At 35.7% G+C, this 14,931-nt stretch overlaps 1 protein-coding gene across 1 annotated transcript; it reads left to right on the plus strand.

The window, feature by feature from the left end:
- Positions 1-239: 239 nt before the first annotated feature.
- Positions 240-13,765, plus strand: LOC136029506 (lactoylglutathione lyase-like). The gene is made up of 3 exons (XM_065707951.1): positions 240-376; positions 6,971-7,265; positions 13,477-13,765. The coding sequence occupies exons 1-3, from the start codon at positions 320-322 to the stop codon at positions 13,641-13,643; spliced, it is 519 nt and encodes a 172-aa protein (XP_065564023.1). The 5' UTR covers positions 240-319; the 3' UTR covers positions 13,644-13,765.
- Positions 13,766-14,931: the final 1,166 nt, after the last annotated feature.

A 14,931-nucleotide genomic window follows, 5' to 3' on the forward strand; every position in this document is an offset into this window, starting at 1 on the left:
AATGGTCTCTGCTGGGAAAAGGAGGTCTCCCAAATATCTTTGAAAGAAGATATCTGATACTGTGTTCTCATTATTGTAATATAATCTTCCGACCGTCCAAGTGTTGTGCGAAGCGAAAAAAAAACATTTTTGTCTTGCCCATAGCACAACACGAAAAAAAATAATAGATATGGTACAATTTTTAGATCAGTGGTACAATTTTAGAGCGTTTTGCGGTACTTTTTCTTCATAAGCGTTGGCAACACTGCGGACAAGTAATTCTGAGCGCCTAACGTCGCAACGTACTGTAGTAAAGAAAAGGGTCAAATATTAAGAAAATATGTTGAGTGACTCAGATACATCAAATGTGTGTGCAGAACCGGATCCATCTACCAAGGTTTCTATAATTTCCAACTCAAAATGACTTTATGTATTTGTTATGTTGCATCTAGATAACCTCAAATAGTCCCTAGCCTATAGGCTAGTGGGTCTAGGTCTGGAATAGGGCAGTTGATTCTCCTCCCTCCATTTTTCTTACATCTGACATTAAATGCCATTAAACCTTGCCCACCTAAATTACTAGGCCTGAAATTGCTACTGAATTTACCAGATAGGCCTAGGCCAGCATAGGCTATTCCTGGGGTAACAGGGACATCCACCATATGGCTAATATGGGAGTAAAGTTCATTTTTGATGCAAATGAATGTTATATTTAGATTCAGGATGCAATTGTGGGCATATATTTGCCCATTATAGGGGAGAGGGTGTATACCCTGTAAATATATAGGTTCTAAGAAATTCATGAGTTTCTTAGAAAAAACTGCAAAACCAAAGGAATGGACTGAAGCTAAAGGTTCTTCCCCTGCAAAGTGTGTTAAATATCATCATTCTGCAGATTATGGAGTAAGGATAGTTTTCTTAACTTTCCTTATGCCCAGCTAGGCTCCTATGCTTATAATACTAGCTGGTTGACTAATTTAAAGATTTGGTAAAGGTATAGTTTTGTTTCAAGTGCTCTAAAGTGCAAATTACTACATATAGCAAGATTCTGATGATCACATATTGTTTCTTTGTCATTATTAGAGAAGCATATCCATTTTTTAGCTTTCTAAAGTCCCTGGTAAAATTCTAGTTGAGTGATTTCTTGCTATCTCAGAAAGGGCTTAGGTTTCAGGGATGGATCTGCTGGCTAAAGTATATCCCAGGAAGGTATTCTCAAGTACCCACCTCCACTCCTTCTCTTGCTAGATAGCCCTGAAATTTGCCTACATGACAGGTCTATACCTATTGAAATTTTGACAAAACAACATTTACCTTAATTTTCAGTTACCAGTTGCTTTTTCTCTGCCTTTAGTTCTGAACATGCAATTCCTGTTATTTGAGTAGAATTCTGAGCCATATCAATGTTGACCATATCATTATTGACATAACCAGAACAGGTCTGCTCTTTTTAAGTAACCGAAAAATTTGAGGGCAACTAGGCCTCCTTCCCCACCCCTTATTTCTCAAAATCGTCTGATCAAAACTAAGAGAAAGCTGTTTAGCCAAAAAAAATTAATATGCAGATTTCATTTTACTAATTAATGTGCGGAGAGCCAAAATCAAAAATGCATTAATTCAAAAACGTTCAGAAATTAAATAAAAAAAACTAGTTTTTTAAACTGAAAGTAAAGAGCGATATTAAAACTTAAAACGGACAGAAATTACTCCGTATATGAAATGGGTTGTCCCCTGTGCAATCCCTTGCTCTTTACACTAAAGTTTGATTCTTTGTCACAATTCTACTTTTTAAAACAATTAAAAACTTTAGCATAAAGAGCAAGGGATTGCAGAGGGGACAACCCATTTCATATATGGAGTAATTTCTGTCCGTTTTAAGTTTTAATATCGCTCCTTAGTTTCAGTTTAAAAAAATAGTTTTTTTTATTTAATCTTAATTAAATTTCATACTTAGAAGGACCTTGAAACTCAGCTCTCTTTTTTCTTTCCCCGACTGGGTCCAGTGTCATTAGGGGGGGGGGGGGTAATCTTGGAAAATGCTTAAAGCAGAGAGATCAGGATGAAACTTGGTGGAAAGGATAGGCACAAGTCCAAGATAGGTGACTGACATAACTGGACTGGATCCACTCTCTTTAGTGGAGTTGGGGGAAGAGTAATTCAGAAAAAATGAGGTATTTGTAATTTACAAATGGGTGATTGGATCTTAATGAAATTTGATATCTAGAAGGATCTTATTACTGGATCTTAATGAAATTTGGTATTTAGATGGAACCCATGTCTCAGAGCTCTTTTTTCAAATCACGACCAGATCTGTTGGTACTGTAGGGGAGCTGGGGGGTGGGGGAACCAGAAATCTTGGAAAACGCTTATAAATGCTGTAGATATGTGACTGATGTAACCAGACTGGATCTGCTCTCTTTGGGGGAATAAGATGTTGGGTTCAGTGCTTTGGCGAGTTTGGTGCTTCTGGACATGCTAGGATGATGAAAATTGGTAGACATGTCAGGGAGCTGCACAAATTGACTTGATAAATTCATTTTCCCCAATTCGAACATCCGGGGGCTGAAGGGAGAGGACAAATTAGAAAAACTAAGTTATTTTTAATTTGCAAGTGGGTGATCTAATCTTAATGAACTTTGATACTTAGAAGAACCTTGTGACTCAGAGCTCTTGTTTTAAATCCCAACCAGGATTAAGCCTCTGATTTTCCTTTTAAAGCAATCTATTGATTCTTAGAATTTTGCTAGAGCTCATATCATATGATCTCTTGGCTCTTCTGAGCTCATCACAAGTGTCATATGAGCTCTTAGCTCTTGTTGAAGGTCATCAAAGGTCAGGGCCCTCTAGAGGGAGAAGGAGTCGAGGTAGGTAATTCAAGATACCTTCCTGGGACATACTTTAGCCTGTGGACCCATCCCTGAAAGTTTCATTTTCCTAACCTAACCCCTTTCTGAGATAGCAAGAAGTCAATAAACTAGAATTTTACCTAATCCCCCTTCAACAAGACTAAAAATGCATAAAGTCGGCTTGCTTACAGGTAACATTACCTATAGAGCAAGGTGTATTAGTCCATGAGCCCTGCAGGCAGTGGGTGAGGTTTATATTTTATATTTATTCAAAAAAGAGTGATAAAAAAAACCCTCAAGTGAGGTTTATTAAATAAATATAGAATACATAACTCACCCTGCTGCCTACAGGGCTCATGGACTAATATATATTGTTCTATAGGTAATATTACCTGTAAGCAAGCCCACTTTACACATTTTTAGTTTGCCCCATGGAGGAGGAGGGTCAACCAGGAATGGATATGCTTCTAGAATTAGCTTTTCTAAGTGCTCTAAACTGGAACAAAACTAAACATTTTTAAAAGAATTGTATATAGACCTGTACACTGTCAAATTAGCCATCTGGTGTTATACTGGGTAACAGCATTGACTGTACTTCAATATTTGCTTTTGGTATGGAACATATTAGATTTTGGATGCATAAAATTCTCAGAGAAATATTAGACAATCGAAAAATTGGGCTAAAAAATAAAGTACAGAAACTAACTGACAAAAGAGGTAAAAAAGATGAAAGAATTGATGCTTTTAGCCCCCCTCCCATCTGAGAATTACTGGCTTCTAGGGACTGGCAGGGCATCATGAAGCATATAGTAGCACAAGGATGTATCCAGAGCCTTGGCCCCTGGTGACTTGAATCCCAAAACTAATAGTGACAGGGGGCAGAGACAAGATGAGGGGTAAACTGATGAAGAAAAGGTTTGACCTCATAGAGCATGAATAGATGTGCAATGCTTTCTGACTGGTGTCTCCTAGCTAAGCTATGCATAGCCTTGTTTCACTTCTGATTGGGCTCCAGTATTATAAAGATAACCCACTAGTCAGCAAAGGGACTTTCTTGTCCTGTTGTTACCTTAAATTACCTTAAATCACAGCTTGGAGCAATATAAATATTATCCATCCTTGTGATGCTCCATGGAAAAAAGAATTCGTTTGGTGTAGATTGTGGCTGTTGGACTAGACTCTTGTGGAGGACTCTGCAGCTTCCCATTTGTAAAGGAACTCCTGGCAGAGCCATTCCCTATCAAGGTGGGACTTAAACATGTCAGTTGAAGTAGCAGAAACTGTTTCTTCAAAGAGCTGGTTCCATGTATTGATGATTCTTTGTCTGAAGAAGTGGCTTCTATGTCTACTCGTGGAATGCTGCATAGAGAGCTTCAATGAATGTCCTCTAGTACCAGAATGCAAGGGCTGTGCAAAGAGACCGGGAAGGGTGTTTTTAGAGAGGATTTTTTTAGTTAAAATAATGTCACCCCTTTTCCTTTGGTATGTAAGCGTTGGCAGCTTCAAACGACGTAGTTTTTCTTCATATGGAAATTTGTTCATGTTGCTAACCATCTTCGTGGCACTATGCTGGACATCCTCAAGCAACTTCTTATCTTTTTTGAAGAAAGGGGCTGCCAACAGTCCTCTAGTACCAGAATGCAAGGGCTGTGCAAAGAGACCAGGAAGGGTGTTTTTAGAGAGGATTTTTTTAGTTAAAATAATGTCACCCCTTTTCCTTTGGTATGTCAGCATTGGCAGCTTCAAACGACGTAGTCTTTCTTCATATGGAAATTTGTTCATGGCACGATGCTGGACATCCTCAAGCAACTTCTTATCTTTTTTGAAGAAAGGGGCTGCCAATGACATTCCAACCTCCAGGCGTGGACATACAAGTGCCTTATATAACTTCATAAAAACTCTAGGGTGTCGGCTGGAGATGGTTCTTTTTATGATGCCGAGGGTTTTATTTGCAGAAGATGAAACAGACTTAGCATGGCTGCTAAACTTTAATTGGTGATCTACAATAACCCCAAGATCTCCTTCATCGGAAACTTCAGAAAGGAAGTTGTCTTGAAGGAAATACTTATGATGCTTGTTGGTCACTGTTAATGCAAAGAAAGGATAAATAGCTGAGAAATAAACTTGGAGGTTAGCCATAAGGAGGCTTAGATGTTCCTCATGGAGACTAAATTTGTCCCCAATATCTTGGAACAAAAATTTGTGGTTAGAGATTGCATAAGTAATCTCTTGTTACTTAACTGGTAGATCCAACCCATATGCCAACAAGATTGAGGCCAATTTAATGTTCTTTACGTATCCTTTGGAGGTTTTCATCCATTCCAAGGAATATCGTTTTAGAATTTACACTGCTTTGAAGTAAGGTATACAGTTTTAAAATATCTACCATTCTCTGTTACTTCATCATTTATAAATTTTAGCAACATATCATTACTTTCTGTTTATTTCTCTATGTATTTGTTAATAAAAATGAAATAAAAATAAAGTTCTTAGCTCTATAAAAAGGAGCAGGGACTTATTAACATGCCCAGCATAAATAACTGCTTACAATAGAAATAGTGAAATGCAATGTGTCCTTTATTTTTCTCTGCATTTCATGTGTGCTAGTCTTTTCTAAATATCCATACTTAGAGAAGTGTAGATAAAAAATAAAAAATGCAACAGATTACAATGTTACCACTAATATTACCAACAACTCACCACAGTACCAAGCTGCCTGAGGCCAAAACAGCTTCTCACACTCACTCTCAATCCCAATCTATTCAAAGCATCCCTCTTTACAATCTCAAAGGAAATTCCCATGGCTAAAAAAAAAAAATGAATCAGATTGATTTCTTCACATATTTGCTCAAGAAATGGAAAAAAAAAACAGTTTTAGCAAAAAAGGGAAGTGTCTGAAGTGGAAGATAACCAATTATGGCATCTTAGTATTAAGGTGGGTGTGCTAATACTTTCAGCTGTCTGGACTGCTATTGCACAATTCCAACTAACTTTTTCATGTCTAATCCAAACTCTAAGGAGAGTTTAGTAGAAAAAATATATTTGATGATTGTCATTGAAACACACAACAAGAACAAGCTGTTCTATTTAAGTTACATTACTCAGCTCATCAGCCAAATCAACAGTATGATTCAGCACTAGAGGAGATGCATATTTCAGGCTTTTAGCGGATGATTCAAAAGATTCCCACAATTTTGTGGTTCTGCAGTCCATCATCAATCACAGCATCAACACTATTTATAAGGAGATCACTTTTTTTTGCAAAGACCCCACAACACTAGTTCATGGAAACTACAAAATAGAATAGCCTGGACAGTTAATCTGAACATTTCTTGGTTTTTACTTCATTGGTTGTGGTGTTCCAAATTCAACTGCTGGTCAACTGGAATGTTTTTGTCATCTTGTTCATTCTTAATGTTCAATATTTCTTTGGTATCTGAAAACATGATAGAAGGAAACTGGTGTATAAAGCTACATGGAAAAAATGGCTACTCATTAATAATCCCTTTGACTCAAATGGTTTTGCTAGGAATAACATGCAATTTTTTGAAAAAAGTGATATAGAGGCTGTAGACAGTTTGATAAAAAAAAATGCACATAAAAGTCCAATGGACAATAAATAAAAACAAAACCTTAAAATAAACACTGAAACTAAAACAAGGTTTTATTTTGAGGTTTGGTTTTTATATTGTCCTTTGGACTTGGGACTTTTTATAGCATTATTTTCCACTGAGAAGAGTTGACCAGAGGTCTCAATCAAAATATTGGTATGATTTTTCACTAGCTGCTATTCTCCTTGTTTGTCTCTTCTTTGTGATTTTTTGTTTTGTCAATTTTACCAATGTGTCCTACATGATTATCAGCCCTGCTGAAATCTTCATTTGCTTGATTTTTCCATTTTACTTCTCATTGGTTGAAAAGAAATAATTGTTATTATTTTTCATGCATCATAATGTGGTAAATAATTATGATGACTTTAAACTTTTTTGTGGTTGCCATTGTAAGAAAATTTTTTGAACTGTAAACACCTAAACTATTTAGAGTTGAAAAACAATTTTAAGTAGTTATGTGTGTGTTAATCTGAGCTGGGGCTAGCCTGTCTGTTATGTAGTAAGTTATGAGTAATCATTTATTTTCTTTTATAGGATTTCCTGTTCCAACAAACAATGTATAGAATAAAGGACCCAAAAAAGTCTCTGGACTTCTACACCAGGGTTTTGGGGATGAGACTATTGAAGAAAATGGACTTTGAAGACATGAAATTCTCTCTTTATTTTATGGGCTATGAAAGAAAAGAAGAGATTCCAGAAAATTCAAAAGAAAGGACAATCTGGGCACTTTCTAGAAAGGCAACCTTGGAGCTGACTCATAACTGGGGCACTGAAAGTGACTTGGAATTCAAGGGCTATCACAATGGAAATACTGAGCCAAAAGGATATGGTAGTACCCTTTTGTGTTTACTTAAACTTTTGTGACAAAGTATATCAAAACTTATATGCCATTATACAACTGCCAAACAAATTCCCATTTTTGCATGCAAATTTTATGTTACAACATTTTAGGAAAAGAAAAAAAACTTATTTTAGGATGTTTCTATTGATCACAAATATGTGTTGCCTGGGAAAAATGAAATAGAATAACATCACACCCTTAGAAGAAGAAAAACCTAATAGTAGGGCTTTTTTTTGGGCGTGTGAATGTAAATAATATATCTGTTGTGTTTTGCAAAAAGGGCATGTAACAACTTTTCTTAATTTTACAGGAGAGCAAAAACAATCAAAAGCATTTCTCACAAATCAGAATTTAAGAAATTGAAAACTTGAAAGAATGATTTCTAGTTAACTTTTTTATCAAAATTTGCTGGAAATGTCAAATTTGCTGGATTGCTTATCACTTAGAAGATGGGAGGCTTACACCCTTTTGGCAAAGCAACAATCTCCAAATTTTAACCTTTTCCAATTCTTCCAAATGTGCTTAAATCCTTTAAAGCTTTTATTTTTACACTTATAAAAAATATAAAACAAACCAAAATCAATCAAAAGGCAAACATTCTTTTTTCAGAAGCTTAGTTTTGTCTAGAATGTACTCCCAAAGTTCCTTGTCATAGAGAAGGTTTCTGTAAAACCAATGGAAATCTTGTGAAATGAACAGAAGAATAGAGATGAGGTCATCTTTCTTGGCTTTGCTTATTGCGTAGCCATTCGAAAACTTCTCTTTAAGAACCAGGATGGTTTCGACCCGACCTCTTTTTCATAAATTCGTCATATAAACTCACAACAAGAACAAGCTGTTCTTTTTAAGTTACATCACTCTGCTTCTGGATTTGAAATGGCTTGTTTTCCTTGTGGGAACTTTTGAATTGCACTATTTCTAAATCCTTTGCACACTGACACCAGTGGATCTCAGTTCATTTGAACCCAATATCTAACTGACCTATATTTATTATTAGGTCCCTTTTTGGACTACTCTTTGTGCCACAAAAAACAGCTTATTCCTTAGAAGACTAATTTTGCCTTAACATCCAGTGCTGGAAGGCGTTGCTGCATGGCAAATATAAAGAGTTCTAAACATTTTTCTGATTCCATTGCTTTTTTTTTGTTTTCCTTTCTTCTGTCATAAGCTAGTTTAAAGGCACTTTCCCACTAGTGTTTTTGAAGGATTGTTTTAGGATCAGGATCTGCCTGAATTTTATTTCCATGCTTTTGCAAAGTCCACAGGAATCTTCCGCTGGAGATTTGAATCCAAGATTAAAATTTTCCTAAAACACCGTCTGTCCTGTGGTGGCGCAGTGGGTTTGACCTTAGCTTGGTAATACGGGACCCAGAGATCGAATCATGCTGCAGCAATGCACTGCTGGACCGACGCAGGGACCTTAGTAATCAAGAGGCGTCGTTAATCTGATACAATACAATAAAACACCGTCTTGTATTAAGTGATAGATAGACTTGTCCTTTTGTATTCTTCACTCTTTGCCTTATACAGGTCAAACATTTTTGCAATATTCAAATTTGAAGACATATACTTTCACAAGGTATGAACCCTGACATAATGGGACTCAAAGACAGGAAAAGAGCTAATGTGGTCCTTGAAAGATTCCAAGTCGATTTCATTAGACCTATAATGGGCTTGTCTCTGTAGGGATGAATCGGGTGTCTGAACTACACGAAAATTAGCTATCTTTGAAACCCTTCCACTCAGTTCTTATAATGTGATGCCAAAGGTCCCAATAAAACAGGTTTTGAAGATCGTTTCTGCTTCTCCATCACCATTTTTGACAAAAATGGCTCATTGTCTGGAAAAAAACTGGGCTTAGGCTCTTTTGGCCAAATGATTTTTCATGAATTCGGGCATACGACCTTTTGGCAAAATTTGTAACTTGGTCAGAATTAAAGATAAGCCCATTTTGAATAGACAAATCGATGTACCTCTTTCAGGTCTTTCGAAGCATATGCTTACCTCATTCTCAGAAAAAAAGTAGGCCATTTTTGCAAAACGCCATGGATATAAGGAAAATTGAAATAGAAAAGACTCAATTTTTCATCAAAAAATGTTAAATTTACTGGAGAAACAAAAGAAAATATTGAAATTTTTTTGCGTATTTAAATAATTAAAAAAATGTTGCCTATTTATGTCACTTAATGACTATTGGAAAAAGTTGACAAGTGTTTTGTAAGGAATTTCACATAACTTACTAATAAGAAAAATTAAGTACTGTATGAGTATATTTTATCCATTTTTGTAAAGATCCATTTTTGTAAGGACGTCTAATAAAAGACGAAAAAGTTTGAGAAATATAAAAATAATAAGGAAAAAAAGAAACGAGGGTGATTTTTAGCCAGTAGAAAAGAAAGCTAAAAGACAAAGCAGATATTTTGGCAAGGACCTTGCCAAGCCATCCTCAGAACAGAGTTTATTCGAAAGCTTAGTTTAATTTGTTTTTTTTATTTATTAAACCTTAACATAGTAAATAGGGTGCATCTCTTTTAAGGTATTTAACCATGTTTCATTAGTTTGCACAAGCATCATAAAGCTAGACCTCTTATTATTGATTTAAATTATCCTATTAATAAGAAGTTTCAACTAACAAAAACAGAAATGAAATTTAATCAAACACAAATAAGTATACTATCAGATGAATTCATAAGAACGCTCATTACCCATGGCTATTGTTTAGTGTTTACACTAAATTGTTTAGTGTTTACGCTCGTTGCCCAAAGTTTTTGTCATGTACTATCTTCAAACTTGTGTGGAAAAATTGAAGATTCTCTTGTATGCAGAAATTTATATTAAATTGCTTAAAGAGCAAAAAAACAGGTAATTGCAAAAGTATTTGCATATATTTTGACAAAGGATTGCAACAATGTAAAAACCTTAAAATGAAAACCAAAAGTTTGAACCTTAGTAGAAATTGTTGTTAGAAATCGGACTTGCTGTAATAATCAAATACCTTTGAATAGATCTAGTATGAAAAAAAAAATTAAATGGCGTAAAGAGCAAAAACCTGGTAATTGCAAAAATATTTGTATATATTTTGACATGTGATTACAAAAATTCAAAAACCTTAAAAAAGAAAACCAAAATATTGAAGCTGAGTAGAAATCGTTGTTAGAAAAACATCATTACAAGTTCAAGTTCGAGTTCTATTTATTTTCATAAAATAACAATAACAAAAACAATATCCCAAAGGGCTCAATGGCCCGTTATTTGGGAAACGGCATACAATAATTAAAGAATTATAAAACTTGTCATAAACATACTAACCAACATCTAAATATAAATATGTAAGGAAAAGAAATCAACTCACCGGCAGTCCCCACGAAACAGCGACCCTCACATCACCCGATAATAAAATGCAAATTAAAATTCTCGCGTCATCGAGGATACAACACCAACAAAACAACAACCCAAAACAGAAAAAAATAATAAATAAACCATAAGAAATATTTAATAAGAAGCCTTTAATAAGAAACTTTTCGTCTGTCTCTTAAAGGAGCCAAGTGTTCGTGACTGCCGGATCTCAGCGGGAACCGAGTTCCAAGCACGTCCCACAGTCACAGCCAGGCCGAAGTCTGAACGAACCGAGGGACTAGCTGGAATCATCACATCCTCCCGGTTACGAACGATATACAAATTTACTTCCCCTACTAGTTTAAGCAGTCCCGAAAAACAACATGGGAGATCTCCCTGGAAGTATTGATATGCCAACGAAGATAGAGATAAAACATAAATATCTTTAATTTTGAGGAGGTCAAGAGGAGTGTGTGTAGCCGACTGGAGAATTCTTGCTGCTTTCTAATAAAGATTGTGAATAGGAGCAAGTACCGAGGGAAATGTGGACATCCACACAGACGAACAGTACATATATAAGGGTAAATCAGAGAAAAGTATAAAAGACGGAGGATAGGGAAAGGGAATAAACGCTTTAATTTTCGGATGACCCCAAGTCCACGGGAAATTTTCACTCTTATTATTTGAACATGCCACTTAAATGATAAATTTTCATCCAAAAGAACTCCCAGGAATCGCACAGATCGATCCAGGGGACGACTTATGGAGCCTCTTGGTGTATGAAGCTCAGTAATTGTGGGGCAGCTCAAACCTTTACGAGAAAAAATAAAAAGGTAGGACTTTTTTACATTTAAAGTTAGTTGATTTATGTCAAACCAAAAGAGTATTTTCTCAGTCATTGCTTGAAGCTTTAGAATAAGGGATGATTCATCCGGAGCTGCAGCACCTAAAGTAGTGTCATCTGCAAATGCTATTAATTCTTCTTGACTATCAGGTGTGAACACCAACGTACTCTGAGAGTAAGATATGTGACACAATCCACAGCAAACATTGTTAATTGGGGTGTTAAAAAGTCGGTAGAGATTGTTCACATATATGAGGAAGAGGGTTGGCCCAAGAGTAGAACCTTGGGGTACTCTGTATTCAATTGGAACTTTTTCGTCTGTAACTTCTGTGGCGATAGATCTGTCAGTTAGGTATGACGAGAACCAAGACAATGCTTCCCCACGGACACCAAAATGACAAAGTTTACCAATGAGAATCGTATGTGTTAGGCTGTCAAAAGCTCTCTTTACATCAAGAAAAATGGCTGCAGGAATAAGATTAGAATCTAAAGATCGTCGTATAAACTAAAGAAGTCTATTACAAGCATGTTCTGTAGAATACTTTGCGCGAAACCCAAACTGATGTTGATGGGGAAAAAATTTAGCTTCAAGAAATCTCACCAGACGTTTGAGCATTGCTCTTTCAAATATCTTAGAGAACACTGACAGAAGAGAGATCGGCCTGTAGTTCCCAGGATCCTTTCTGTCACCTCCTTTAAAGAGAGCTATAACACGTGCAAGTTTAAGACGTTGGGGAAATACTCCTAGTTCAAATGACCTATTAATCAAATGGTAAATTGGGATGATAATCGATGGAAGAATATGTTTAATTACTTTAGCAGAAATTTGGTCGAAACCTGCTGAAGAATACTTTAAAGACAGAACAATATTTCTAATTTCCTGCACCGTAACCTCCCCAAGAACCATTGGTTTCAAGCACGAGGGACCTAAGAACTGCTTCCAAGACTGTGACACCGAGGAATAAGAAACGCTATTAGCAGTTTTTTTCCCTGTCTCCGCGAAGAATTTATTCATATGATGTCGAATTTGGCCTTTTTCTGTTACAAGTTGATCGTCTACAATGAGAGACTTAGAGAGACCTTCTGGTTTCATGGATGGCCGACTAACTTCCTTAATCACGTCCCACGTCTTTTTTATATTTTTACCGCAATCAACAAATCTTTCTGTAAAATATACTGTTTTAGTTCTGCGAATAATTGATTTCAGAAAATTACGGTACAACTTAAATGCTTCTAACTTGGCCTTATTTGGTCTTTTTTTGTACTCCTTCCAAAGGTTCTGCTTCCTTTTTATTGATTTTAGGACTCCAGATGTTAACCAGGGAGCAACAGGTGTTGATCTTTTTGATCGAGGATTTTTTAAAGGAGCTTTTAGACAATAAGACGTGAATTTTTCCTTAACAGTGTCATAAAACCGGCCAAATATGTCATTATAATTGCCTAAACTAATATTTTCTGGTAGAGAAAAGTCCCATTTATATGTACCAAGATCTTCTTTCAATCTATCCAGCTCCACTGGTGAGCAGCAAAATCTCGGTTTATCCTGGGGGACTAATCTTTGTGGATTTTGGAGGACTTGAAACAGGGCTGAAACTGGCAAATGGTCGGAAATGTCAGAAAGCAGTACTTCATTCCTAATGGAGTGTAGCGATGAAAAAATATTGTCAATTAATGTTGCTGACTGGTTTGAAATCCTTGTCGGTAAAATTACCGAATTTCTTTTCTGGTAAGTATAAGCAATGTCTTTTTAAGACATGAAAAAAGTTGAAAAATTCTAAGTCTAGTTCAGAATCGCTAAAACTAATGTGAACTCCCAAAAATATTTATGGCGCATGAGCAATTATTATACTGTTTTAATTCAAACTAGAGAAATACCTGAAAATTTTTAAATTAATTTGTTTTTTGTTAGATAAAATCAACTCGCTACCTGATAAAGCTTACAGGTTTGAACCGAACCAGTTACATAATGTCAGTAGGAAGACCCAAGAAATAAATATTTACAAAATTGCAATTGTTTAGGGCATATTGGTATACTGGTACCTGATGTATACGCAGCATGTGCACGGTTTGAACAACTTGGCGTGGAATTTGTTAAGAAACCAGACGATGGTAAAATGAAGGGATTAGCCTTTATCAAAGACCCTGATGGCTACTGGATCGAAATTTTCAACAACAAAACCGTTTGAGATGTAACCGACGCCTGTCAAAAACTTGTGATGTCTATACAAATTTGTGATGATGAATTTACCTTATGCTTGTAATGTGATTTTATTTCTATATTTAGGTTAAATAAATGCATTAAATTTCACTTCCTTTTTATAAAGTTTCAATAGACAGGAACGTATTGGTATATTATCTTAAATGGTGCCCTCTGCCTTCGACTCTATCTATTAAAAATAAAAAAATAGTTGACAATTAGTCAAATAAATGTTTTTTAAGGATTGGCTGGGACACTTTCCTTATAGGGACAATGAATTTGCAAAATTTAAAGGGAAATTCATTTAATAGTTATAATGATGAGCAACCTTTTGGGATTGCGAGATCAAGATTGATTTCTTAATTTAGATTAAATTACTACGTATTATGTAACTTAGTTTTCATGAAGTTTTAATTGAAAGGAGCTTCAGTCGTTTTATGCAGCTTCAATGTAGTTGTAAAGACTAGTGGCATATCAACCCTGTATCTAGCTAAATAAACCAATGTGCTAGTCAAACCGCTGAACTCTCCAGCAAAAAAAGTTGATAATTGGTAATAGCCAATCTGTTCGGGCTTGACTTTAAATTTCTTAGGGGACACAACTAGTTTTATATTTCAAAAAATGTTCACAGTTAGAGTATGTGTTTGCCACAAGAGCTGTGTAAAGACTTCATTCAAATATTCTGGCATTTTAGTTGAAGATAACCACAAGTGACAGAATTGCTTTCGTGGTGATGATGAACAGATGTGCTGATAATGGTATTGCCTGTTCTGCTTGATCTAAAATGAGAATTCTATTCTTCGTCTTCTCCAACTGCTAGTGTTTTCTTCCTTTATTCTTCTTCTTTAAAAAGCTATAAAAACTATCACAATGCTGCATGCTTTTGTACATTCAGAATTTGAAACGGAGTTGTACTACTGAGGAAAGAATACTTATAATGTAGAACCTTCAGGAGATTTTTCAATTGTAGTCAGGAACAAAAATGGCAGACCTAAAGCCAAACTTTAGAAGTGAAAATACTGCTTTGAATTCTAAGAGTAGGGATTTTTTTCTGGGGGGGACTCAATCTTAGAAACCCCCAGGAGTTGATCGAGTGGAAACTTACTTTAATGGAAACCAAGATGTTCAACTGTTTGCCTACCATTTCGTCATGTTTGCTGCAATATCTCTCGTGATATTCAGCCAGTACATGTCCCATCTTTGATCATGCCTCTGAAAACCACCCTTCGGCTCTTAAATTTTTAATAAGTATTACTCTGTGTCTGTCGTTTTGAAGA

The sequence above is a fragment of the Artemia franciscana genome, chromosome 7 (assembly GCF_032884065.1).
Source record: "Artemia franciscana chromosome 7, ASM3288406v1, whole genome shotgun sequence".
Lineage (NCBI taxonomy): Eukaryota > Metazoa > Arthropoda > Branchiopoda > Anostraca > Artemiidae > Artemia > Artemia franciscana.